General features: G+C 46.2%; 1 protein-coding gene across 4 annotated transcripts in view; it reads left to right on the forward strand.

Annotated features, from left to right (window-relative positions):
* The window catches only part of LOC138567567 (zinc finger protein 585A-like), a 166,331-nt gene that overhangs the window by 92,920 nt on the left and 48,582 nt on the right, over positions 1 to 24,829 (forward strand). For all 4 annotated transcript variants that reach the window (XM_069645919.1, XM_069645918.1, XM_069645916.1 and 1 more), the window contains 2 exons: positions 19,965 to 20,091; positions 21,056 to 21,172. In XM_069645919.1, the coding sequence (XP_069502020.1) occupies positions 20,058 to 20,091; positions 21,056 to 21,172 (151 nt within the window). In that variant the 5' untranslated portion in view covers positions 19,965 to 20,057. The remainder of the gene's footprint in view (positions 1 to 19,964; positions 20,092 to 21,055; positions 21,173 to 24,829) is intronic.

Below are 24,829 nucleotides of genomic sequence, written 5' to 3' on the forward strand. Positions count from 1 at the left end.
CTCACTGAAGGTCACAAAGAAAAACGAAAGCGACCATGATATGCTGGTAGCAGAATTTTCCATACTTGAAAAAGTTCCAACTTGCACGTTGCAGCACAAAATTCAGGCTACCTCAAATAGAGTGCGATTAACATTGAAGAGAGATGAGACGGAGAATCTTACCAGTGAATACTGCAGTGTTAGTCAGCATTTGGAATACGAGCAGCTGCTGAAGCAGTTTAAACCTAAATTAGCAGGATTAAAAAACAGTAGCTATGTGCGTGCTCACAGCTTCGACTTGGAAGTGCTGAAACACAAGCGTATGCTACGCAGCGATCTAAGACACGCGAAGTCCTTAGTTACACAAGCTAGCTTAAAAGCTGCTAAGGCCGCCAAGCAATCGTATAAGAACTGGTTAAAATCGCACAAACACATTATACTCCAAAACGACGCCGAAGCGATGATGAGGACATTACAAAATAAGAGCACATCAGCCTTTTGGTCTCTTATTAACAATGTGCACGCGCCCCAAGATGCAATTCAAGCTTGCATGGTGTCAGAGGCTGACTGGATATCGCACTTTGGAAGCCTATATATCTCAACTGAGCCTGTGGATGCCTCGACGGAGGAATGTTCCCTACCATGGGATCTAGATTTTCGAAAAGAAGAGATAATAGACATCATTAAGAAAGCAAAAAACTCGCATGCACCGGGACCCGATGGTCTCACGAATTTTACAATTAAACAGTTCCCAGAAATATGGGCACGATTGTGTGAGACACTCTTCAAAAGAATAGCACAAATTCGGCAAACACCTAAATCTTGGAAGTGCGCGATTATTGTACCAATCTTTAAAAAGGGCGACAGATCGGACCCTAAAAATTACAGGCCTGTTGCACTATTGGACGTGTTAGGCAAAGTCTATGCTACAAAAGAAACTACTAGCTTGGTCAAAATCATCATCACATGTTGACAAACGTCAATCAGGTTTTGTAAAACAAGTGGGTTGCTTGCTAAATCTTCTATTGCTAAACATAATCAAAATGGAGGCAATCAAAACGAATACAAAGGTATATTTAGCATTTATAGATTTCTCGTACGCATTTGATACCATCGACAGAACGCTCTTGTGGGACAAATTGAAGAACTGGGGATGTCCACCAGACTTAATGGCAGCAATTAAGGAACTCCATTCAAAGACCTCCATTCGAGTGAGACTGGATCGATCTGGCTTGTTATCCTCCTCCATTGACACATTCAAGGGAGTGAAGCAGGGCTGCCCACTAGCAGCAGCCATTTTTGGGTTGTTCATTTCTGACATCGGCGACTCAATCAACGAAGTAAAATCCTTTCCACCTAAAGTGGCCAATACACATCTAAGCTGGCTGCTTTACGCAGATGACTTGATCGTAATGGACGTGACGCCGATCGGGTTGCAAAGGAAACTAAATGCTGTGCAACGATACGTCACGTCCAATAAGCTCACAATTAACACCAAAAAATGCAAAATATTAGTCCTGCAGAATTTGAACGGCGGTGGAGTAAGGAACAGAAAAAGCATAACATTGGCTTTGGGACATGAAACGTTGCAGATCTCACAAAGTGTCAAGTATCTGGGGATGATAATAAGTTCGGCCATTAATGACGGGCCCTGGCTTGCGGAAACCAAAAGGAAATGCAACCAACTAGCAAACCAAGCCCTGATAATCAACAAGAAATTTGGCAAATTCTCATTACGTCCAGTCTTGGCCTTTTACCAACAGAAGGTCATACCGGTTGTGACATATGGCGCAGAAAATGCGCTGGGATGCCCCCATGAGATCTGGGCCAAACTGGAAAATTGTTTCTGGACAAGAGTTTTAACACTTCCTAGGGGTGTGAAAACCTCTTGTATAAGATATGAACTGGCTTTAATATCCTTGCACGCAAGAATATGTTGGAGCCTGTTGTGTTTATATCGAAAGACCTGTAGTCGGGCGCAGATCCCACAATTTGAGATCTTTTACAATGCCCAACCTGGAAATCACAAAATTATCCAGATGTGGTCGAACAGATGCGAGGCAATCTTGAAAAAATACGACATAACAGTCGATTTGCTTCATGAGAATCCGGATGCAGCTAAATTAAAGATCTGGCGTACAGATTGGGACGAGACTTGTGCGGAAAGAGCTGCCGCCAGTAGTTCGCGCAACGCTCCATTAGAAGCACGTGCCTTTAACAGCCTTCAGAAATATGTGCTTCTATTTCCTAATCCACAGGCACGCAGACTATTTATACTGTTCAGATTGAACTTGTTCAAAACGAACTATCGCCTCCGCTCATGGAGGGGTTTTTCCCACCTGAGACCTGAATGTAGGTTGTGCTTAAAGGGAAACGAATCCACTAAAACATCTAGTCCTATTTTGCACAAAATTAAGATCTGAGAGGACCGTACACTTGGGGCCCTGGAGCTTAGCTCATCCATCATTGTGTGCGGACGAGTGGTGGAGCTCAATGTTCCAGGGAACCGACTTAAAACTAATCCTGCCCTTAACAAGATTGCTGGAAATTATAGAAGCACGTCTGTTACCAATATTTGAAAGTTCTCTGGTAAACGGTGAACTTGGTTGAATAACCATAGATGGAAAAAAGTTGACAAAGTTATAGTAATGGATGTTACGTGGATGGGTCTAAGGAACTTTGATAAAGATGTGTGGTTAACTTGTGTCAGATTTTAAAGGTTTGTAAAAACCAATAAAATTAAAAAAAAAATAAAACTGTCTGCAGTTAAGTGAGATACCAGTTCATTTAAAACTGTAACCATGTACCCTGTTTTATATTCCTAAACTCCATACTGCTTCATTAGACCTCCCTTATCAAGTGAATAGGCCTAGTGCCTCAACAAAGTGAACGTCCCAGATAAGTACTTGTGTAGGGATCAGGAAGTCTAAGGGTCTCCTTAGAACAGGCTTTGGCAACACCTACAGGTTGGACACCATTCAGAATAAAGCACTTTGTGAGTTTCAAAAGTAAACCAAGGGTTTTTAGGAATACTCGCCCAATCTTACCACACAAAGGGAGGGCTTCACTGGGATTTGGCTTTAGCGATGCCAGTTATTCTCAGCTACAGTCTTCCAGGTCTTTTACGTACTCCTTCTTCGGATCTTGGCTTCAGTTGATAATCTGGGGAATAGTTGATGGCCTCCACTTTTTAATCCAAATTCAAGCTGATGACTGCCTCAGGTCACCACTGGTAAGGACCTATAACTGTCAAGGGCCATCCAGTTGTGAACAGACTCTTTACCCACATCTGCCCAGCAACAGACATCCCCTCGCTAAAATGTGGATTGGGACATGACAGTCCCAGCAGTAAAGTAAAAAGACTTTTCTTTCCTTAAAACGTTTACGTTTGCACAGGGTTCCACGCCGAAAGAAATGGCTAGAAGTTGCATTGATGCTAATAGAAGGAAAGTTTAAACAAGATACTTTTTCCTAACACCTTTCCCACAGAACCAGTGGGCAAGGCCCTGAAGGTAAACTGGACCAAAGGCGTTGAACTCGCCCAGCTAGCAGTAAAGGGGTAACTATAAGAAGCATTTCCATCTCGGTTGCCTCCACCCCACCTCAAGGCCCCTTTAATTTACCATCCACCACTCTTCTCTGGTGTGTCGGGCTGGGGGGGGGGGGCTACTGTCTTTATTTTGGCATGGATGAACAACCTCTAATGCTGGGACCTTGCAGCATATAGTTTCTCCTCTGGGACAGTTCATCCCTTCCTCTACTGTCCCCTGTATGGGTCCCATTCTCTGCCATGTCCCCTAAACCGTGATGCCCTCCAGCTAGAGATTTCACAGCTCCTGGTGAAGGCTGCTATAACTTGTGCCTGCTTCTGAGTGGGGCAATGGTTGGTACTCCCATTATGCTCTGGTGCTGAGAGTAACCGGCCTCAAGCTGCTGCTCATAAATTGAACCTGCGCAAGTAAGAGTTCATGTTGGTCAACCTTGCCCGGTCACTTTGGTCCCTTGCCGGCCATCAACCTCAAGTACTTTTTGTGCTCCACATGAAAAGGCACATGTAAACTGGCAGTCTAACGGCCCAAGGACACAGGCCACTTTTGTTGGTGCAGGGGCTCTTAACAAACCCACCAAGTATATTCTCAGTGGAAGACACTGCATTCCCCAGATATTCTGGAAGACTGCTTCTCACGATCGGTTGCTGCCAAGGGCCTGTTGTGGCTATGCTGGCTGGACCCTGGCTCCTTTGGCCTTCCCTCTGGTTCCTTCTTTGCTTGTGTAATTCAATCCTGGTGGTCTCATTAGTACCCCTCTGTTTCCTTGCTGGCTACACAATCGTTTTTTAATGGGACATTTTCCTGCCCTTTGCTACCTCTGTTAAATCCTTCTGGACAAAGCTTCTTGAGATAGTTTTCCTGGCCTAGACGTCAAATGCTTTCCTGCTGCCTCTGCTCCGTTTTAGGATGTTAGTTTGCTTCCTGTCATTGACCTTGTCGTTTGACTGTGCTCTTTCCAACTCCCTCGACAGTCCTGGAACCTTGGTCCGATTCCTACACACCGTCGCCTTCTTTTCGAATGCTGATGCTTCTGCCTCTTGGTCGTCCTTCATGGCGTCCTGTTTATTTCCCCTTTGCGTTATCTGGATCTTTGCCTAGTTGTTGATTCAAGTTCGATGCCCCGACCGCAAGTCCTACCTAAATTTGCCATCTAAACACTTTTCCCTCACCATTCAAGGGCGAAATCTTTCAAATTCAGCAATGTTTGGACTTCCCCTGGGTCCTGATTTATTCTTCTTCAGGCATCCACTTGTTCCTGGAAAAGTCTTTTTGACCACCAACTGCGATTTCCGTTGTCTAGAGTGTGATTGTGCTCCCTCTGCAACCAGCTCTTCCTAGCCTGCTGGTGCTCAAACCCTGGACTGAAATTCTTCTTGAGTCTCTGCAGGTGTCTGATTTGGCTGGTGCACCTTTGGTGGGGGAGAACATGCTTTACTTTTCCGCATAACCACGGCTAGTCTCTGGGTTTGCCCCATTGTTCTCTAATGGGAAACTTTTTGGGGAACTCTGAAAGCTCACCTGACGCTTTTTGTGAGTTTCAATCAAAGTTCTATCACAAGGAAGACAATGAACAATTCTTGGCAGCACCCGGGGCTACCAAAGTTGTGCGATGGTGTCCAGGAGCCTGATCTCTTCTCCTGCATTTAAAGGAGATACGGGGGCCTTTAACAGTATGACATGTCCGAAAACCGCAGGCAGGGTTTTCACAGTGTCGTGGTTCAAATTGCAGGTTGAAATTGTGGTTCGTAAGCTGATAAATTGTATAAATGTAGGACTCCAGCATGAAATGCCCCTTTTTAGCTGTCCCCAGAACCATTGTGGATGGGCATTATGCCAATTTTTAGAAAAAGTTGTAGCCTGCGTGCTTTGTATCAAAACTGACTTTATGAAACGCATATTATAAAAATGTTATACAATAATTGTCGACATTGTTAATCCAGTTGAGACTGGTTTCTTCCCCCACATAAAGCTGGCAGCTAGCACACTGGTTTATTGAATCTCTCGCTCTTGGCTGTCTCTACTCGGGAAGGAGGGGGGGGGTTCCCCCCCATTAGCAGTTAGTCCTTTATATTAAAAAAAATCAATCACCTTACTGAAATATGAGTTTGTATGGCTAGTTTTGGGAATTGGCTTGTTTTCTCATTTTACCACGGTGCTCCCACCATTATGTAATGAGTCCAAACCGCATTTACTCTTTGGCACTAGACAGGAGTCAGAGTTTTGCCTGCTCCCACCTGGTTTTGCCCTGTACGTCTTCTTTTTTGGCACTTCTGGTTTGGAAATATACTCTTGTTACACTGTGATTAAAAGGGACTATTGATGTGACATTGTACTGCTGGATAATGGGAAATTCCATTTTCAAATAAATGGGAAGATTGTATGGAGGTCTCGGGGAAATCGCATCTTAAACAGCACCTTTACTATACTGACAAATGCCCAGAATAAACATTTGTATACAGGTTAACTGGATTTGCCCTTTAATGAAAACAGTGGTTCATAAAATTATTTCTATTCATTTGAGGGCTTTTTTCAGAAATCGGATCATGCTCCACTGTCTGGGTCAAGTGGGTCCTCATGTTAACCACTCAGGACTTTTATCACTTTCCAAGTTGAGAAATAGACATTTAGTGAGAAGGGCTGTCCTGCCTCAGTGACTATTCTTATTTCGGTTGCTAATTAAGCAATATGCCCCGAGCGGCGGGGGCATTACCGAGGTAATGCCCCGGGGCCCATAGTTACCGGCCTCTGTAATACTCCCGCCGCTCGGGGCATATTGCTATTAGTACTCCGGCCTGCAAGACTGGCGTACTAAACACATATATATATATATATATATTTTTTTTTTTGGTCCCGAAACTCTGCAGCAATTCGGGACAGAAAAAGATACAGAAAACAGCCGCCGGGAAAGGGAAAACAGAGTCCGTTTTCCCTTTCCATGGCGGCCTTCTGGAGCGTCTCCTGAAAAAGGAGAAATCAACAGGTAAATGGGGTTGGGAGGGCGGAAAGGGCGGGAGGAAGAAAAAAAGCATACCAGAGTCCCCAGCGGTGGGGGCGATGGCAGCAGTTCTCAGCCATGTGATGGCTCGGAGCGGGGATAGCCCTGCTTCGAGCCTCCTCATTGGCTTAGGGGCTGCCACACCCCCTGCCAGGAACAATGGCTGTGGAATCCCTGCCAGGGGAACGACCCGGCGAGAACCAATCAGAATGTGTTTTACATTCCGGTTGACTCTCGCCGGGTACTAATAAGAAATTGGAACATACTTTCTTTCGTTTTTTTTGTTTTGCACAACAAAATAAGACAGCAGTGCTCCACAAGTATCCTGTAACAACTCGTATCAACAACTTTCCCATAAACAACATCAATTACACAGTCATCAGACAAGTCCACAGTCACCGTAGGGTTCTGTTGCGCTCCTGATAACAGATCCCATATATTCAGTCTCGAAGAAGGGCGTAAAGCAGCACAGTATACATTTGACAGTAAAGGATATCAGACTTCCAAAGATCGTGCATGGGGACGTCCCCTACCCCAGACTAGGGCACCTGTCCTTTTCACAAGAACGAAAAGGAGAGCCATGAGGTGTCTGGCATGCCCAGCCGCTTCTTTTGTGTACCCCAGCAAAGCAATCCACAGGGAAGGAACAACATGCTGACCAATGATCTCACTTATTGTGCTAAAGACCTGACTTAAAAAAAACGATATATTTGGGAAAAATGCCACGATAAATGTATCAAGGTGGCTGGGGTGAGCCGACAACGCAGGCACATGTTAGAAACCTCTATGAAGAATTCATGCAGGCCAACGGATATGAAATGACACTAGAGCAAACATTTGAAGTATATTATTTATTTCTACTATTGAGTCAGACTTTTTTACTCTTGAGTACAGCAATAGCGCCATACATTTTCCAGGATGGGACACCCATAGATTCCTCCCATTTCTCATGAGAATCCTCAATCCAACCCACTTTGTCTACACTTTATGCGTATAAACTGGAAACCAATTTCCCTTTGCCATCTGCTCCAATCATCCCATGAAAAAGGGGTGCGACAGAAGGTGCCGCAGGAAAGAAAGGAAGCCAGTCTTTTAACATTCCCAAGCCTACAGTATAAAAACTTCCCTGCAGATGTGCCACCCAAGAATTTAAACTAGTCTATTGATATTGAAATTGTTCCAAGGGAAATAAGACTTGCCACTGGGAAATACCCAGCCTAACCATGCACTGAGTGTAAACCTTTTCACTAGTTAGTGGGATCCCGGGCACATGTACAACGCATAGAAGGGAAGAGTACGGGACATCATGAAGTGACCTTTGTTCAATCCGCTGCTAAGCCTTACAAGTACCCTCAACCCTATTTCTGGCTCTTCCAATACATCGCAGAGAGTTAAGTATCGCTGCCCGCATGAGTGCCCGCGATGTGAGGGCCCTTTCTATCTGGATGTGTGATCTATCCGAGATAGAGGCATACCATTAGGACAGAAATGAAGCCTGCACTGCATCATAAGATTCAAAATCAAGCACGCCCGTTTCCAGTGGAGCTATCGATTTATACCAGCGTATGTGAAGTTGCCTACTCTCCCAAATGAAACCCGAAACAATGGATTTGTAAAAATCAGGGAGGATAACATTTTGACTAGAGCTATGCGACCATACAAAGATAACGGAAGATGTGTCCACCTATCAACTACTGTAATAAAAATAACAATCTTCTAGCCAATGAGACCCTTCAGGTCAACCAACGAAATCCGCATGGAACTAAAACCTTACATCAAGAAAAAACTCGGAGGCACCGCCTTCTACCACTTAGCCGCAAAAACATGGAACAACATCCCAAAAGAAATAAGGAACACCAAACATCACCTTAAATTCAGAAAACTACTAAAAACCTGGCTATTCAATACCAAAGTCTAAAAGCGAAACAGTAAGACAAATGACAACAGGAAAGGACATTGACCAGCTCCTAGAACCGACAGAGAAGCACTCGGAGCACCAGTAGGGGTGACGCTGGACAGAGGGGCCCACATGCGAGACCTAGGGAGACAGAGGTAACGACCCCAGCCAATCCTTACCATCCCCAACCGCCCGTAAATCTACAACTAGGTACCACAGGGTTGTGAAACGGGCGAGACACCACCAATCACCACACTAACTGAGACATGGACACTAACATTGTGCGCTGGCCATGTGAGTGGGGGTGAGGAACATGCAGGTTTGTTGACGGAGCGGGCGGAGGCAGCTAAATGCTCAAAGGGTCTTGAATACAAAACGGCCACGAGTCTTAAGAGGCACAGGGTGCCCAAGCACCTGATCGTGTGAGATTACGCAAGCCCAACTGGTCAATTCAGGATAGAGATACCAACTAACCAATACCACTAACCATTTCCTCCTCTGCATACACCTCTCAAACTCCAAACCAAACACAAACCTCCAGCACAACAAACCACACAAACTTCACTACACTGCAACAACAAAACAATAAACACACATAGACGCGCACATCAGTACACAACGACTACTGCCCGCATACACCCCAGGCCCAGCCGACGGACCGACCGGGCTGAGGCTGCCAACAGCACATCACTGCACTCTTGCACTTTTCCAGCCTCCACCCACTAACACACCTTTCTCTTCCTCTTTCAGAGCCGCCAGAGTGCCAGGGGACCACTCCGGTGGTGATAGTGTGCGGTACAAATGTCCATTAACCTTAACTGTCCAAGCCTGAGCAAGTTTTGACTTATAGTCCTTCTGATCGAGAATCTCTGGGATCGTGCAAGCTCAATTCCCAAATAGTGAGTGCTTGCTTCATGCGACTGAAAGCCCAACCCATCCTGATACGTCACCAACTTCTCAGTTAAAGGAAACTACAGAGATTTTGCAGGATTAATGACTGGAATATTGCCCAAATGCCAGGACGTTCTCCCTAATGGGTGCCAAATAAACCGTCAGATGACGAACAAGAGAATGTCGTCTGCATATAGTGACATTACCAACCGATACATGAACCAGCGTATGACCCTATGAATATGCAGAGACCTAATCGATTCTCCTAATGGTTCCACTGCTATGGCGAATAGCAGGGGGGGGGGCACATCTGCCTTGTTCCACGACCCATCCGAAAGGGGACAGAAATCTGTCCATTCCCACAAAGCCGCGCAACCGGAGATGAATACAACAAGGATACTAGTTTGATAAAAATCGTCCCCCAACTCTGATACGTCTAAGCACCGTGAACATGAAGGGCCAATCCACAGAACCAAATGTTTTTTTGCCATCTAAAAGGGCTGCAACCACAGGAACTTGCTGATTCAACACAGAGAGCAGGCCAAACACACTACGTAATCTATAAGATGTGGATCTCCCAGGAATAAAGCTTGCTTGACCAGCCTCTACACTCTTAGCCATTAGTGTAGCTAGCCTAGTAGCATGAATCCTCACACATATATTTTGTTATCCATATTTATGAGCAAACGCGGCCTGTAGGAAGAGCAATCCTCAGCGTCCTTCCCTGGCTTCAAGAGTAATGTAACCGTCTCCCACATTGACTCTGGTAACCTCCCATCTGCCAAATCTTACTGATGCAAATTCAAAAGGTGGGGCACCAGAATTGTAGCAAATGTCAGCGGTATAGCTGTTGGGGCGCAGTGCTTTCCGGGAAGGCAAAGCCCTGGTGGCGTTATGGACTTCTTGAGCAGAGGTGGGGCTACCCAACCAATCCATGTCACCCTGAGTAAACCAATACAGGCCCATCTGCTCTAGATAGTTATCCATCAATGACTGATGCACCATAGCCTTGGAAAAATATAGAGTACTGTAAAAGGCCACCAGGGTCGAAGTGGTTTAGTCATCTGTATGTTGTAGGGCCCCTTCCTGATTTCTTGTAGCTGTAATATGGGATCTAGGAGTCTCAATTCTCACTGCATGAGCCAACAATCTTTCTACGCATTGGCCCTCTCCATATTGGCAGACAGGTGTCTGCCTGTGTAAAAACGTCACTTTCCCCACCACCCCCTCAGCGGCTTCCCGGCACTTCACGAGTTCTTTATCAAATTGCGCCTGTAAAGCAGACTCTACATTGAAGCAAAGATTCCCTACTGGCCAGCTCCGCCCTGATCGGCTTGAACATTCTTGCCCTGGCAATGCATTACACACAAATTACACATTTGAAGGTCACCCAGAGTACAGAGTGAGAGGCTACTGTGCCCTCGTTTACCTGGAAAAAATGAACAATACTTCCCTGAATAGACTTTTGAAACACTACAAGGCTCTCATTCTTAGAAAAACTCACTATTACCGCCATGCTTCTTACCAGGGATATCCACAGCGGTAATCGCTGGTGCATGGTCCAACAATGTGTGTGCCAAAATAGTGCATTTCATCACCCAATTAGCATCCCTCTCTTAAACAAGTACATAATCTAGTCTGGGCGCCGATTGATGTACTGCAAACCTGAACGTATAACCTCTTACAAGCTGATGACGGTCCTTCTCGACATCTTCATTGGTGGTGCTTTTGTGTAGCTTTTGTTAATGACCAGTGAATCCCTCTGTTCGGTCCAGGTCAGGGTCCAAAACTGCATGAAAATCGCCCACCCAAATGATAATGTTGGTCTCAATCCACTTCAATGTGTCAATGGAGTTAGTATTAGGACCATAATAATTGACCAATGTGACGCCCTGACTGTGTGCTACACCTGAAGTGATCAGTGCCATTCACTCCGAGTCCTTCATCAGGTCACTAAAACAAAACCCCATTGCCCCACTAATAGCAATGCAGACACCCCATGAGTAATGGGAAACGGAGGAGAAATGCCTGTGACAGCCCCAGGACTTGGCAAATTTTATTTCGTCTTTGGTTTTGGAGGCAAGTCTAATGAAAAAGGCTATGTCACATGGTGTCTTTGCATGTCTAATACTTTCCTAGGTTTGAGGGCAATTAAGACCAGACATTCAACATCATACAGCAAACTCCGTAAGAATGCCAAAATGGATCTACAAACATAGCTCAGATGCATCATTGCACATGATGAATCGTGAGAAAAAATATTATGGCAACACTTTCCAGTACATGCAAAACTATCTACCTCTAGACAAATCACAGTACCGCTCACAGAGCCGGTACAACCTGCTGACTGAGAAAACAAAACAAAGAAAGCCCCCAAAGATGGAGGTATTTGTTAGTCATCAGCCACTGTCATCTTCTCTAGACCCCCCCCCCCCCAAAAAATTTAGTACCACTCTTGGAAAACTTGGGCCCACTGAGCGTCGGATCCAGGAAGTCCGCAGCTTCCTCCGGAGAATGAAAAAACATTGCCCTTCCTTTATTCTACCTGGAGTTTTGCGGCGAAGAGTGTGGTCCTTCTCACGCAGCCTTCTCTTGGCATCGCAGCTGCTGGACCCTGTCCAGAAACAAACTCACTGGATCACCCTCTATGTAAGCGTTCCCATCTCCCTAGGACGAAACAGAGGAAAGTCCCTGTCCCGATGATTGAGCAAACCAGCAATTATTGGTCTGATAGGAGCTTGAGGGAAAAGTTTCCCCCAAACCCCCCCCCGCAGCACCCCACCCCCGAGGATGCTATGAGCCCCCTCAGCCATGAGTGATGATGAAAAGCCATTTTGTCCCAAGAAGGATAGATTCTACCAAGAGTTCCTTGAGTCCAGAGGCATCTGATTCAGGAATTTCTATTATCCTGAGGTTGTTCCTGCGGGGTCTTGATTCAAGGTCCTCTTGTTGCCTAGAGATTTCCTGGTGTGCTTTAGTTAGTTTGGATATTTCTTTCGGATGCCAATGCTTCATCTTCCACTGTAGACAAACGTTTTCCAGCCTTGTATAATCTGTTGCTGTGTTTATTACGCCTGATTTGATCTACTTTGCAAGTCAGTGTATCTAACCTGGCAAACATGTCATTGATGTCTTGCATGGCTTCAGGTGAGTTATCAGGTTGTGGTTCCACACGATCAGCCACAACTTTTTTTACTCTGGGCAGAGGCTGCAAAATGAGGTTTGGTTAGACATCGCTCTGACTTGCCCATCGCAAAGGAGCTCTCAATGTGAGTGGCACAAATTTTCCGTTATCCCACAAACGGAACAGCTTGTTGGCAGGGCCCTGGTGGACGCCATTAGGACCCCCCCCCAACAACAATGGGCAAACAGCTGGTAGTTTATTTCAGTGGGAGCCCTCCATTTCTCTGAGATGGCGTGCATGATTTTTCCAACTTGGCTTCAGGTAAGTGTTGCGTTTCTCTAGTCCCCTTGGCACTTTTAACATTATGTAGCGCTTCATTTCTCATTCCATCCGACCCTCAAGGTCTGCGCTGCTCCCTCCAATCCTGCCTCCCAAGCGCACCCCTCCAGCCCCGATTGGTGAAATTGCACCTTGTTGTGCAAGGGGGCCTATCCCCCGTGCATACACGCTTCCTGAGCCATTTTCCAACTTGGCTTCAGGTAAGCGTTGCGTTTCTCTAGTGCCCTTGATACTTTTAACATTATGTAGTGCTTCATTTCTCATTCCATCCGACCCTCGAGGTCTGTGCTGCTCCCTTCCCAGCCCCATTGGTCCACCCCTCCTTCTCCTGGATCTGACCTGGCAGCCCTCTGCCTTGCAGCCCCTGTAGCGAAGGGCCCCAAGGCAAAGGGCGGCTCCTACATTGGCGGCTCCAAGACGTGTCCGCAGGGGAAACCAATGAAGCCAACAGACGACAAAAACTGTAAGTGTGGCATGGGTGGGGTATAGAGCAATTACTCTACTCCAGAAAGCCCCCGCCACTCCCTTACCTTTCCTTAACATAGACTTACACCATGCACACTTAGAGAGATTTGTGAACACCAGCCTACATCTATTCGTGGCTGGACTGTAAATGTTGCCTTGCATCACATACTAATATACTTGCCAATGTTAACAAGTGCCACACCTAGAGAGAACTGTGAAGATTAGCATGCGTCACATTTAGACACATGTAACAATGTGCCACACTTAGACGGAATTCTTAACTTCAGCCTGCGTCACATTTAGATAGGATTATGAATGTTAGCATGTGCCACACTTAGATGGAAATGTGATCACTAGCCTACTTCGCATCTAGATAGCATATTGAAGATTAGCAAGTGCCACACTCAGATGGAATAGTGAAGGATAGTAAGCATCACACCTAGACATTGCAAGGACAGCTATGCCAATTAACCAATCCACTAACAATTTCAACCCTCTGCATATGCCTCTCAAACTCTAACCAAACACAACCACACGCCTACAACGCAACAAAACAAACCACACATAGACTTGCACAACAGCACACCACTACCGACTGTAAAACACCCCAAGCCCAGCCAACGGACCCACTGGGCTGAGGCTGCCAACAGCACATCACTGCTCCTTGCTCTTTTCCAGCTAATTCCCAATAACTCACCCAACCCCACCTACCACCCCCCCCCCCCTTTCCCTTTTTCAGAGCCGCCAGAGCGCCACGCAGGTGGTGATAGTGCACGGTACAAAAATCCTTTAACATGAACATGAAAAATTAGAGGCACCATGGATTCAGCTCTTGGCTCCATTGTGTCAATACTTGCAGGGGATCGCCTCTCTGGAACGTCCACAGCCCAATGCAATGCAGACAGAAGCACGAGCGCAGGTGGGGGAGCAGGCAAGAGTGTGCCAGGCAACCCAGCCTCAGCAGGAGAGAAAAATTAAATGTTGGCCGCAGGAATCTGGAGAGCAGCCACCGAGCGCTGGTGTCTCAAACCTGCAGCGGAGATCACTGCTGCAGATCAAAGGCCCGGGCATCCCCTTCTTCACTCAGTGTCTTAGCGAACGCCTCTGCAAGGGTTCGGTGTACCACCATTTCCCGCAACGAACACTGGTATTGTTCGCCAGCTCTGATGAGCCATGTCCATTGTCTCTCCTTTTCCAGTTCTGCGAAAGGCAGAATGTGTACGCTACACACAAGCAGTCCTGATAATTATCACTGGCTAGGCCTTGCCAGGCCAATCGCCATTTACAGTCCTCTACCGGGCTTGCGAGGGTCGCTGTGCCGCCTCATTATGCGATCCCGGCAGCATGTATCTTATGCGTGTCTCCAGGAGTGTGAGATAGTGGGCCGTACACCCTGATGCGTATGTCTCGCGGTTCTGCAGCGAATATTGATGTTCCCATAGTATGAAAAGGGGCTCAAAAGCTGTCAGGAAGTTCCCCAAAATAGCAGGCTGTTTTGCGGCACTGCATCAAACTGCAGATTGTGTTTGGATCTTGGCTGGGCTCTTGAGCGCGGCTCCACACATTCTTTAGTAACCGAAATACAACATGCAATGATTCATTTGCATAGCACGTTTTAGAAAAACACTGATGTCAACCTTCTTCCAATATTGGATGAGGTTACTAGTCGCTGATGTAGTGTTTACACTAGAGTGGTAAATTAGCTAGAATGATCTACTCCTTAAACTTGACGGGTTTCGCATTACAAAAAAGTCAATTCTGGTAGCTAGTTTGCACTCATTACACTCTTTTACAGATTTGTACCGTGTTTTGTGGCATAGGCTTTCTGTCCCACCGGACTCCCCATTCTGTTGTATTAGGCCCCGATATGATATTCCCAGTCTGCTGGTTGTTTTCTATGATGGATACGTCAAGATTTGGGAAAGATGTGGACGTTCTACAATTTGTGCAACTGTATGTAATGTTAATACCGCGCACCAGTGCAATTTGGAAGGTCTGCAGGGGCTCACGTGGTTCTGTAAGAAAATTGTGTGGGGTTGGTTAGGAGGCAGAGGGATAGGATAGAAGTTGTGCTCTTCTGTTGATGCTTGCAGAACCAGGAGAAACTTGCGTGTTTGTGTGAACTGGGCTTTTGTGTGTGAGTGTGTGTGTGAGAGAGAGAGGCTTTTTTAGGCGTTTGTAGTACATGGGGAGGTATGCAGGTTGGAGAAGAGGAGGGGTGGTTTAGTAGGTTTGTTTGGATCTGGTGTGTGGTTGTGTTATTGTTGGTTCTTAGATCCGTATTGTCCCATGTTTGCTTTGGAACCAGAGTATAGTTTGTGGGTGTACACCTTTTTTATGCTCCTCTCGGTGAGTTGCATAGCCAGGTTTTCAGTCGTTTTCTGAAAGTTGGGTGATCTTCCGTTGTTGTTTCCTTCGGTACTGAGTTCCATAGTTTCAAATAGGAGAATGTGGTTCCTCCAAATGTCCTTTTCTCATAGTGACTTGTTTCTATTTGGACACTGTTGCTCAGTCTTAGGTTTCCTGCTGGTTGGTAGCGGTTGTTTTGTTTATGGATAAATGTGGTTCCTTGTCCATGTAGTGATTTGTGGCCGATGGAGAAGGCTTTGAAGTTAATGGGCTTTTTTTTTTTTTTTTTTTTTACTGGTAGCCAGTGTAGACTGCTCATGGCTCGGCTGATGTGGTCTCTTCTATTTAGTCCCAGGAGTAGTCTTGCTGCAGTATTTTGGATGCATTGTTTTTTTGTGAGGCTGTGGCATTCCAAGGTAGAGGCTGTTTGCATAGTACAGTCTTGCTAGTACCATGGAGATGATTGCAGCGGTTCTGTGAGCAAAGTTGAGGTAGGGGAGGATCTGTTGTAGTAATCGCAGGCAGTAAAAGCATTTCTTTACTATTGCATTCACTTGTGGTTCTAGTGAGAGAGGGTGTCCATTGTCCATGAGTGTTCCTAGGTTTTTTTTTTTAATCACTTTACGATGTCTCTGGTTTTGTTCCCATGCGCAGTGGCCAGCTCGGGTATGTATATGTTACATTGTCTTCTGGGGAGGCGATCATCATTATTTCTGTTACTTTGATATTGTTTTGTCATCCTGGTGTATATGTCTGTGAGGCATTTGTTGAGGGTGTTTGCGTCTTGGGCGGAGGTTACCTTGCAGATGAGTTTGGTGTTTTCTGTGTAGTTTTAGGGTCAGTCCATGGGTTTGAATGAGTTTCATTAGGAGGGACATGTAGACGTTGAAGAAGAGTGTGGAGAGGTTTGATCCTTGTGGTACACTGTTGTTAGTGTTGGATGTACATGTAAGTGTGCTCTGGTTGGTGAGGAAAGATTTCAGCCATTGTAGTGCAGAGTTTTTTTTATTCTGCATTCCTCCAGTATCTGTATTAGTTTTGTTTGTCTGATTTTGTCGAAGGTGGCTGATGAGTCTATTCGTATGAGGGCTGATTGGGTGCTGTTCGTCTGCATTTATTTTTAGGTCTTCCCAAATGGATGTAAGTGCTGACTCTGTTATTCTCACGGGTCTGAAGCCGACCTAGGAGTAATTGAGTATTCTGTTGCTTTCCACATGGTTGAGTAGTATTTTGTAGATGTGGTTCTTGATTTTTGCCGGGTAGGGTAGCTTTCGATTTATAGGTATGTAGTCGGTAGTGTCTTCTGCATTTCCTGATTTGTTTTTTAGGAGGGCTTGATGTATGCTGATTTTTAACATTTTAGGTACTATTCTTTGGTTTAGGGATGGGTTCATTAGTCAGAAGTATGAGGCTGGTATTCTGTGGTTGAGGAGTCATTTATTAAAAAATGTTTTTTTTTTAAGATGCCCGGTGGGCATGGGTCACTGGGGGGGATCCGGTGAGGGTGGTGTTTTTATTAGCTGAAAATGTCTGCGCTTATTGGTTCGCAACGATTGAGTGTTGTCGTTGGTGGCGTGCTGGTTTCTCATAGTTCTGGAGGGGTAAGGTAAGGCAGCTTGTATCAATTGCTGTTGTATTGCTTCCATTTTCATTCTTAGGTGGGGAGTGAAGTTGTCACAGGGATTGTGATGGTATGACACATTTGTTGAACGAAATTGGGATAGTTCTTTTTGTGGGTTTGTGGCAGATTAGATTCTTGTGGTTTAGTACTTTTTTTTTTCCTTTTTTTTTTTGTTGCTTTCAGGACTGCTGATTTGTAAATTTGGATTTGTCATCAGTATTTGTTTATGTCCGATTGTTATAGTGATTTTTTTCATTGTTTGAGTTCCCTCAGTTCTTTTCTGAACCATCTTTCTGCCTTTGTGGTGGGATTGGCGAGTTTTGCAGGTGCTAAATTGGTCTATGGCGTATGTGATCCAGGTGTCAAGTTTTTCTTCCACTGAGTCTGGTGTCATTCTGTTTAGCTGGAAGGTGTTTGGCTTGGTTGATTCCAGTAGCTCTGTTACCGTTTCCAGGTCAAGACTCTTCCAGTTTCTTTAAGTCTCAGGGAGTTTTACGTTTATGGGCATCATGCAGTTTGGGATTTTGACAGTGAATGGGATTGGTACCAGTGGGGCTGTGGTCGAGAGTTCATCTCTGCAGAAAATTGCATCTGGTGGGTGGATGGGGCCGTTTGTGGAGGGTTTCAAGAAGGGTGCAGAGGGAGTTTGCTGTGGTTTCATTTTCTCTTTTGAATCCGATGTTGACATACCCGAGAACAATTAGGTTGTCATAAGGGGCGAGGTTGGCAATGCAGTTGGTGAGATTTGTGGCAAAGTTGTGGTTGTCGGATGGCCCTCTGTAGATCAGGAGGCACAGTAACCTGGGTTGGTCGTTGAGCTTGATGTTGATTAGTAGTGTTTCCCAATCTTCTTTGTTGGTGAGGGGAGTAGTGTGGAGCAGATTTGGTCTGTTTGTGCTTTTGCAATGCCTCCTCCTCTTCGTTTTCTCGGTTATGTATTCATTCGAAAGATGTCGTCGGTGGGCGTAGGAGGATGATAAAAGTATTTTTCATATTTGCAAAGTAAGTTTGCCATCCCCGAAATTGATCTTTAAATACCCTTGGGGTCAAAACATTGAATGCCTTATCCCGTTTCACCAAGACCGAATGCTTGTGCGCAGAACCACTCTGCAGCTGAGAGGCGTGTATATTTCTAGGGCATCTGCCTTACTGGCATACAGAAAAGGAGCTCGCCGTCTCACGCATCTGGCCTTAACGAGTCGGCTGATCGGAAAACTTATGGAGATGAATGGAAATAACTTTGTGAAAAGATGCACTCCTCCTTTTTTTAAAGTAGGAAGTATCAGAAGAATTCTGCATTTCTCTGTATACCAACTGTAGTGCAATACAGTGAAGCTCTCTGCATGTTAGTGCCATATAGGCATGTGGTTTGATCTATTTAAATCGGACTGACTATTAGCCACTTATAAGCCGATATTGCATTGCATTACAGTACAGATGGGGAGAAATGGCATATGAGGGGGGGGGCACAAAGCTTGTAAGTGTTGTGTAGTTATTTGCCCACCCATTGACTGCCCATGGCCTTGCTAATCCCTATGGCCAGCCCCACCCAGTGCAGGCCCATCCCCGCCCAAAACGCCACCTCAGCAGAACTCGGAGCTCGATTTAATCCTTACCATCAAACTTTGCATTTCAAGTGCCTGCCTGTGTTTTTTCAAAGTGATCTTCTGAGAGTTAATGACTAGTTGGGGTTGTAAACACGCTACTAGTGTAATAAGTCTTAACCTGTTCTGGTTTCAGCCACTCAACTTATAAGCACTATGCATGTCCTTCACATCTAGCATTGGCAAAGCCAACAGTTTTGGCTTGTGTATAAGTATTAGGCAGCTGCCAGTCACTGCTATTACACACCCATGAACTCTCGCCATTTTGCACCTGCTACCATCAATAGCTAGTTATTAGCACTAGGGCAGTGCCTGGCAAGTGCCTTTCCCATGCCTACACAAAGGCCCGAACTGTTGGCATTGCCCTGGTCAATGCTTGTTTTGTTTTCTCATTGACCAGGGCTATACCAAGAGTTTGAAAGAAATATACTGCCTTCCCAATAGGTAGGGGTGCATTGACATAATGGGTAGCTGTGTTGTGGGTGTCGGAGCCAATTTCTTCGAGTGCAACCGTTTAGTTTACAACTATTGCCGTTAACTCGCTCTCTGTCTCTCTGATTTGACACTCTCTCCATCAGTGGTTGGCAGTGGCACCTCTCTTGCCGCCACTTCTCTTCCGTACAGTTTAATGCATGTCCCCATTCCCAGTGATTTTGTCCTCTGCCTCCCTCCCTCGGGCCGCAGCCACCTGTCCGCTCGCCTCCTGCATGCGAATCCTGTATTGTTGTCCTCGACTGCTCTAACCCATGATCCACCTGTAAAAATGCGGTTGGCGCGTCCCTTGAGTTTTGATGCTATGCGGTCTCTACTTTTCTCCTTGACTTCATCACTCGTCTTTGTCAGGAGTCCTTCCGCTCTGTCTAGAGTTCAGCCCTGTCTGTTTAAAATTGCATTTTCTGTCGTCTCCCTCCATCTGGCTGATATTCTCCACCCCTTCCCCGGCGGCCCGCCGCGGCCCGCCTTGCCCTCCCTCGCTCCTCTGCGTCCCGCCCCTCTCTCCTGTCTTGGGCACTGTGGCACGCTATACAGGTGTGTGCCGCTCTGACGCTTGCAGTGGTACAGAATACATGGCTGCTGCTCTGCAGAGAACACTGTTGGAGGCGCCGCGCTGACCTTGAGTCTAACTATGTGCGACACTTCTTCTTCCAGGTCCCGGTAACGTTCAGCGACATCGCGGTCTACTTTACAGAGGAGGAGTGGCGGGACTTGGCCGGGTGGCAGCGCGAGCTCTACAAGGACGTCATGACGGACAATTACCAGACCCTGCTATCCTTGGGTAAAGACCGCGTCTTGTGCTTTTTGTCACCTATTACCCTGGCTTTTTGGTGTTCTCAATCGAATCATTGTGTTGGCAGAAGGCGTTTAACTCCAAGAAGAAAATGAAGGGGAAAAAAACTGAACGGCAGCCCAAGAGCTTAGGCAAGACCAATGGTTAGAGAAAAAGCCCGACGGTGTACTTGATACACTTGCGTCCAGCTCAAGTTGCCTTTTCCATTTTGTGCTCGCGGTGCTTCCTTCCCCAGCACTACTGCGCTCTTAGCTTTTAATCAAAGGGGAGTAATTTAACACCTTCCCATGATCAGCATTGTTTTTTTCTGTTTCTTTCTTGTAGCATTATTTCTTACGTATTTTGTGAAGCAAAATGTGGAGACAACTGAATTTAACCTGACGATCTACCCCTGCGCCCCCCTCGTGATGAGGGACCTCACTAGGTTGGGCGGAGAAGTAAAAATGTGGTGGTAACCCTATTACCGCTGCATTACCGTTCCGCCCAATCCAGATTTTGGGGGAACCTTGGAGCATTCGCCTCCAGCTCAGAGCTGAGGTAAATGCTCCGACTTTCCACCCATTTTCAGCACAATAACCACATGCAATTACCTCTTAGTTGTATGCCGCATTGCGTCCCGTGGACTCAGAAAAGTTGGGACTTAACCTGCCACCGTAACTTATGAACCGGTGCTTATAGCGCCAGACCAAGTTGCGTTAACGCTAATTGCGTTGGGTGCTATCCGGGGATACTGCCCAACTACTAATGACCCCCAAGATATTTAATAATGGATGTAACTCATACCGAAGTGTGTGGAATGTCCTGTTTCCGTAGCATTTTGTGTGTCCGTCTGTGACAGAAAGAGGCAAAACAAGTTATTGGCACAGAATCACAGTTTGCTCTTGTAGATCTAAGACTTTTATAGAACTGATGTGTTCTTGTCACGTGATCTTGTTGTGTCTCCATCTTTAAGGTTATCCAGTGTCTAAGCCTGACCTGATCACAAGGATGGAAGGTGAGGAGTCTACTCTTCTTGATCACCAGGACTCGTTAGAAATGCAGGTTCCTCACAGCTCCTCCACAGGCAATGGTGAGTGCATGCACAACTTATTTCCACCACAGGTATTCTCAGTTGGTGCATTCTAGTTTTGGTTTTATAAGCATCTATGCCGACCTCCCTAACTTATCCAATTTCATATGTTGCATATAATAAAACCACATGTAGTAAAACAGTTTGCACTGCTGTATATGAGAGAGAAACCAATTATAGGAAGCCATATAAAGTTTATTAAAACAAGAGGATACGGTTAAGTCTGTCATAGTGCTTCGATGCACTCTATACATTTTAAGAGGCGATATTCCCAGAGGTGGCAGGCCGACCCTCTCAGTAACGGCCTGCTGCCCAAGTTAAGGGCCTGAGCAAAAGGGGGGGGTCCCTTAATGTTAAAGGATATTTGTACTGTGCACTATCACCACCGAAGTGGTCCTCTGGCGGCTCTGAAAAGGGAGAAGGGTGAGTTAGTGGGAATAAGCTGGAAAAGTGCAAGAGAGCAGTCATGTGCTGATGGCAGCCTCAACCCGGTGAGTCCGTTGGCAGGGCTTGGGGTGTTTTTCGGCCGGGAGTCGTCGTGTGCTATTGTGCAAGTCTGTGTGGTTTGTTTTGTTGTTGCAGTAGTTTGTGTGGATTGCTGCGTATGAGGTTTGCAGTTGTTTGGTTAGAGTTTGAGAGGTGTATTCAGAGGGATGAAATTGTTAGTGGATTGGTTGGTTGGCATTGCTGTCCTGGCACGTGCTAACATTCATATTTCTATCTAGATCTGACGTAGGCACGGGCAGTGGTGCCTTTACCGAGAGGGTCGGCCCGCCGCCTCGGGCATATCGTCTTTAGCACTCGCGAGTAACTACACATGGGTGCTAAAGGCAATGTACACCAAAAAAAAGGGGGGGGGGGGCATACCTTTTACTCTGTTCTGTGATGCCGCGTCGGGAGGGGAATCTGGCTTCAGCGTTGATTCTAAATAACGGCCCACTGTTCCTGAGGCTGTGTCGCAGGCCATAGTGAAGGTATTCCTTTTTTTAAAAAAAAAAAAATGGTAACATTGACTTTGGCACCCATGTGTAGTTGTGGGTGCCAAAGGCGATCTGGGGGTGGTGGGGGAGGGAGCAAGGATGGCACAGGGCGTGGGGAGAGTTCAGAACGCAGTCTTATACCAAAGGATTAGGCCTGTGTTCCGAGCTCCCTAATTGGCTGGCACCCCCACCCATGGTTCTGATATAGGATACATTATCCCTTAATTGGACCGCAAATCTACTGCTCAATCTACAGGACGGTTTAGTGGCGATGAAGGAAGGGGTGTAGCTTAACTGTACATAGGGGTACCAGTGCAAAGTTTGGGGGCATAAGGTGCTTGCTGCTATACCTACGATCAACCAGGCTGGAAAGGCCCTTCTCTAAATAGCTGCTAATGGCTCTCAAAAGTACCCCAGTGATTGCATAGTTGTCCTAGGCCTTTTGTGTTCCCAGGGCAGGTGAAAACACCAGATTATTTTTTGGTGGGTGAGGGCATATTGAAGTGTATGGGCGTTTAGGGTGTTTGGTGTGTGAGTAAACTGATTACATGGTGGGTGACACCCACCAAAAGCTTGTGAGTTGAGAGGTATGGGATTGCTGGCACAGTTGGCCTGGATTATGAATGCCGTCTTGCATTTGATTGTGTTAGGTCAGTCCTCCATCGGGTGAGACCTTTGACCACTCATCAACCTGCTTTATGAAGAGCACCTCTTGTAGTTTTTTCTTTGTTATAGGGCAGGACTGAAGACCAAAATGGGGACCCAGTCCAATATGGACCTGCCAGACATTGGGCTACATTGTAAATCTATAACCACTAAAGGGAAATCAAGATAAAATCGATTTACCCAAAAGATCCAGGACCTGATTTAGGTTTTCAGTGGGACTTTCCCCATGTTAAAACATTTTTGTAAATCAGGCCCCTACACTCTTGACTTCTCAAGATGTATTAAGTTAGTTAAGCAAAGCCTATTTTAATGCTAAGGATGGGGTTAAGGCTTGAAAGTTATCTACTATGGCTTGAATGGCAATCAAGGCAGTCTGTAACAGCCCGCTACCACAAGGTAAGAGCCGGAGTGAAGCAGGGGTATTACTGGGGGCGAAGGCGGTTGTGGGGGGTGTAGGCGATAATGGCAGAGAACTCAGGAGGGAATAGAAAAACAAATCTGGCTGACTGGTACGTGGTTTGTCTCTGCCATCAGGGTTGAGCAACGAGTGTGGCAGAGGGCCGGGACTTAGTCGAGGAGCGATAAAAGGAGTGAACAGGGGCGGGTGGGGGGGGGTGTTATTGAGTGGGGTCTGTGGGGTTAGAGGTGGTGTATAACACAGGAGGATGGAAGGGACAGACTGACTAGCACTGTGAATCGCGCAGACAGGGAAAATAGCACAGCGGACATAAAATGCATGCTTAGCCCAGCAGGTAATGCCCTTGTTGCCTATATGGTGACTGGATAATGAACATTTGCAGGGTGCTAATGTACATTAACAACCGCAGAATAAGCTCTTCGTTTTTAAATTCTGATGTGGCAGCCTGCCAGAGATATCCATAGGGAGATTTTTGGGAAGGCAAGGAGGTGGAAAAATGCTTGCCATGAACCGCCATACTGTATTCGATTTCTGATATGTGAAAGTTTTTACATGCTATTAGTGGCCAACCATTTGCAGCATTTCCATATTTTCTCAAAAATCAATGTTTGCAAACAAACATGATTGGAACAAAAATGAGCCCACTCTGAGTTCTTAGTGGAGTTCCACCCGCCACATCCTTCACACAGACACGATAAACGTGTTGCTTGCTACGCAGTGCATCCTGGTATATCTTTATTATAAAGACCCTATAGCATGCTTCCTGGTTCCCTTAAGCCTATTCCCTGTGACTCCCATTTTCTCATGTCCGAAGTGTGTCCCCTTTGTCCGATCAGGGTTCTGGATCTGGTAAGGAACGGCGTGCCCGGGTCACCATTCAAGAGGACCCCCACTCTGGAAATGCCTTTTAACACCATGCCACAGCTCTGTGGTGGACCATTGGTGTATGGATTGCATTTGCAAGAAAAAAGCACAAATAAGACATACTGCGAACCAACCCTGGCCTATCCATCGCAGACACCTATGTCAGTGTGTCAGTCATCGACCACATTTTTCTCTGTACCTCCTCCAGATCTTTGGGCTCCTCATCTCCATTCTCCTCCCTTTCACATCCTCTCCCATTAATGCTGGCACCAAGTGGGCAGTCCTCTTGGCCGGCTTATCACGCTGCATCATTAATGGCTACTACACAGGCACTATCTTCGTTCAGGGTCCTTAACCCAACCTCCTCTTCTTTGATCGGCGCATGCCGTCCCTCATTAACATCCTCCATCCACCTGCCTCTCCCCTTACCACTCGCTCTGCCCCTCCCCCTCCGTCTGGTGTACCGCATCCCTGTACTCCACCTCAGAAAACCTTCAAAGGCAGAGAGCTCCTTCACCTGGCTACTCTTAGCGCCGGCTAAACCAACAAACACTCTGCCTACATCTGCCTCCTTCTTGAAGACGCTGACCATGACATTCTCGCTGTTACTGAGACATGGTTCAGTGCCAGCTCAGTCACTGCTTTCACTCCCTTCTCCCTGATGGCTTTAAGATCATCCTCAAGCCACAACCTCACTGTGCTGGCGGTGCGGTTGCCTTTAATCTTCCC

Source organism: Ambystoma mexicanum, chromosome 2p (genome assembly GCF_040938575.1).
Source record: "Ambystoma mexicanum isolate Mex_15411 chromosome 2p, UKY_AmexF1_1, whole genome shotgun sequence".
Lineage (NCBI taxonomy): Eukaryota > Metazoa > Chordata > Amphibia > Caudata > Ambystomatidae > Ambystoma > Ambystoma mexicanum.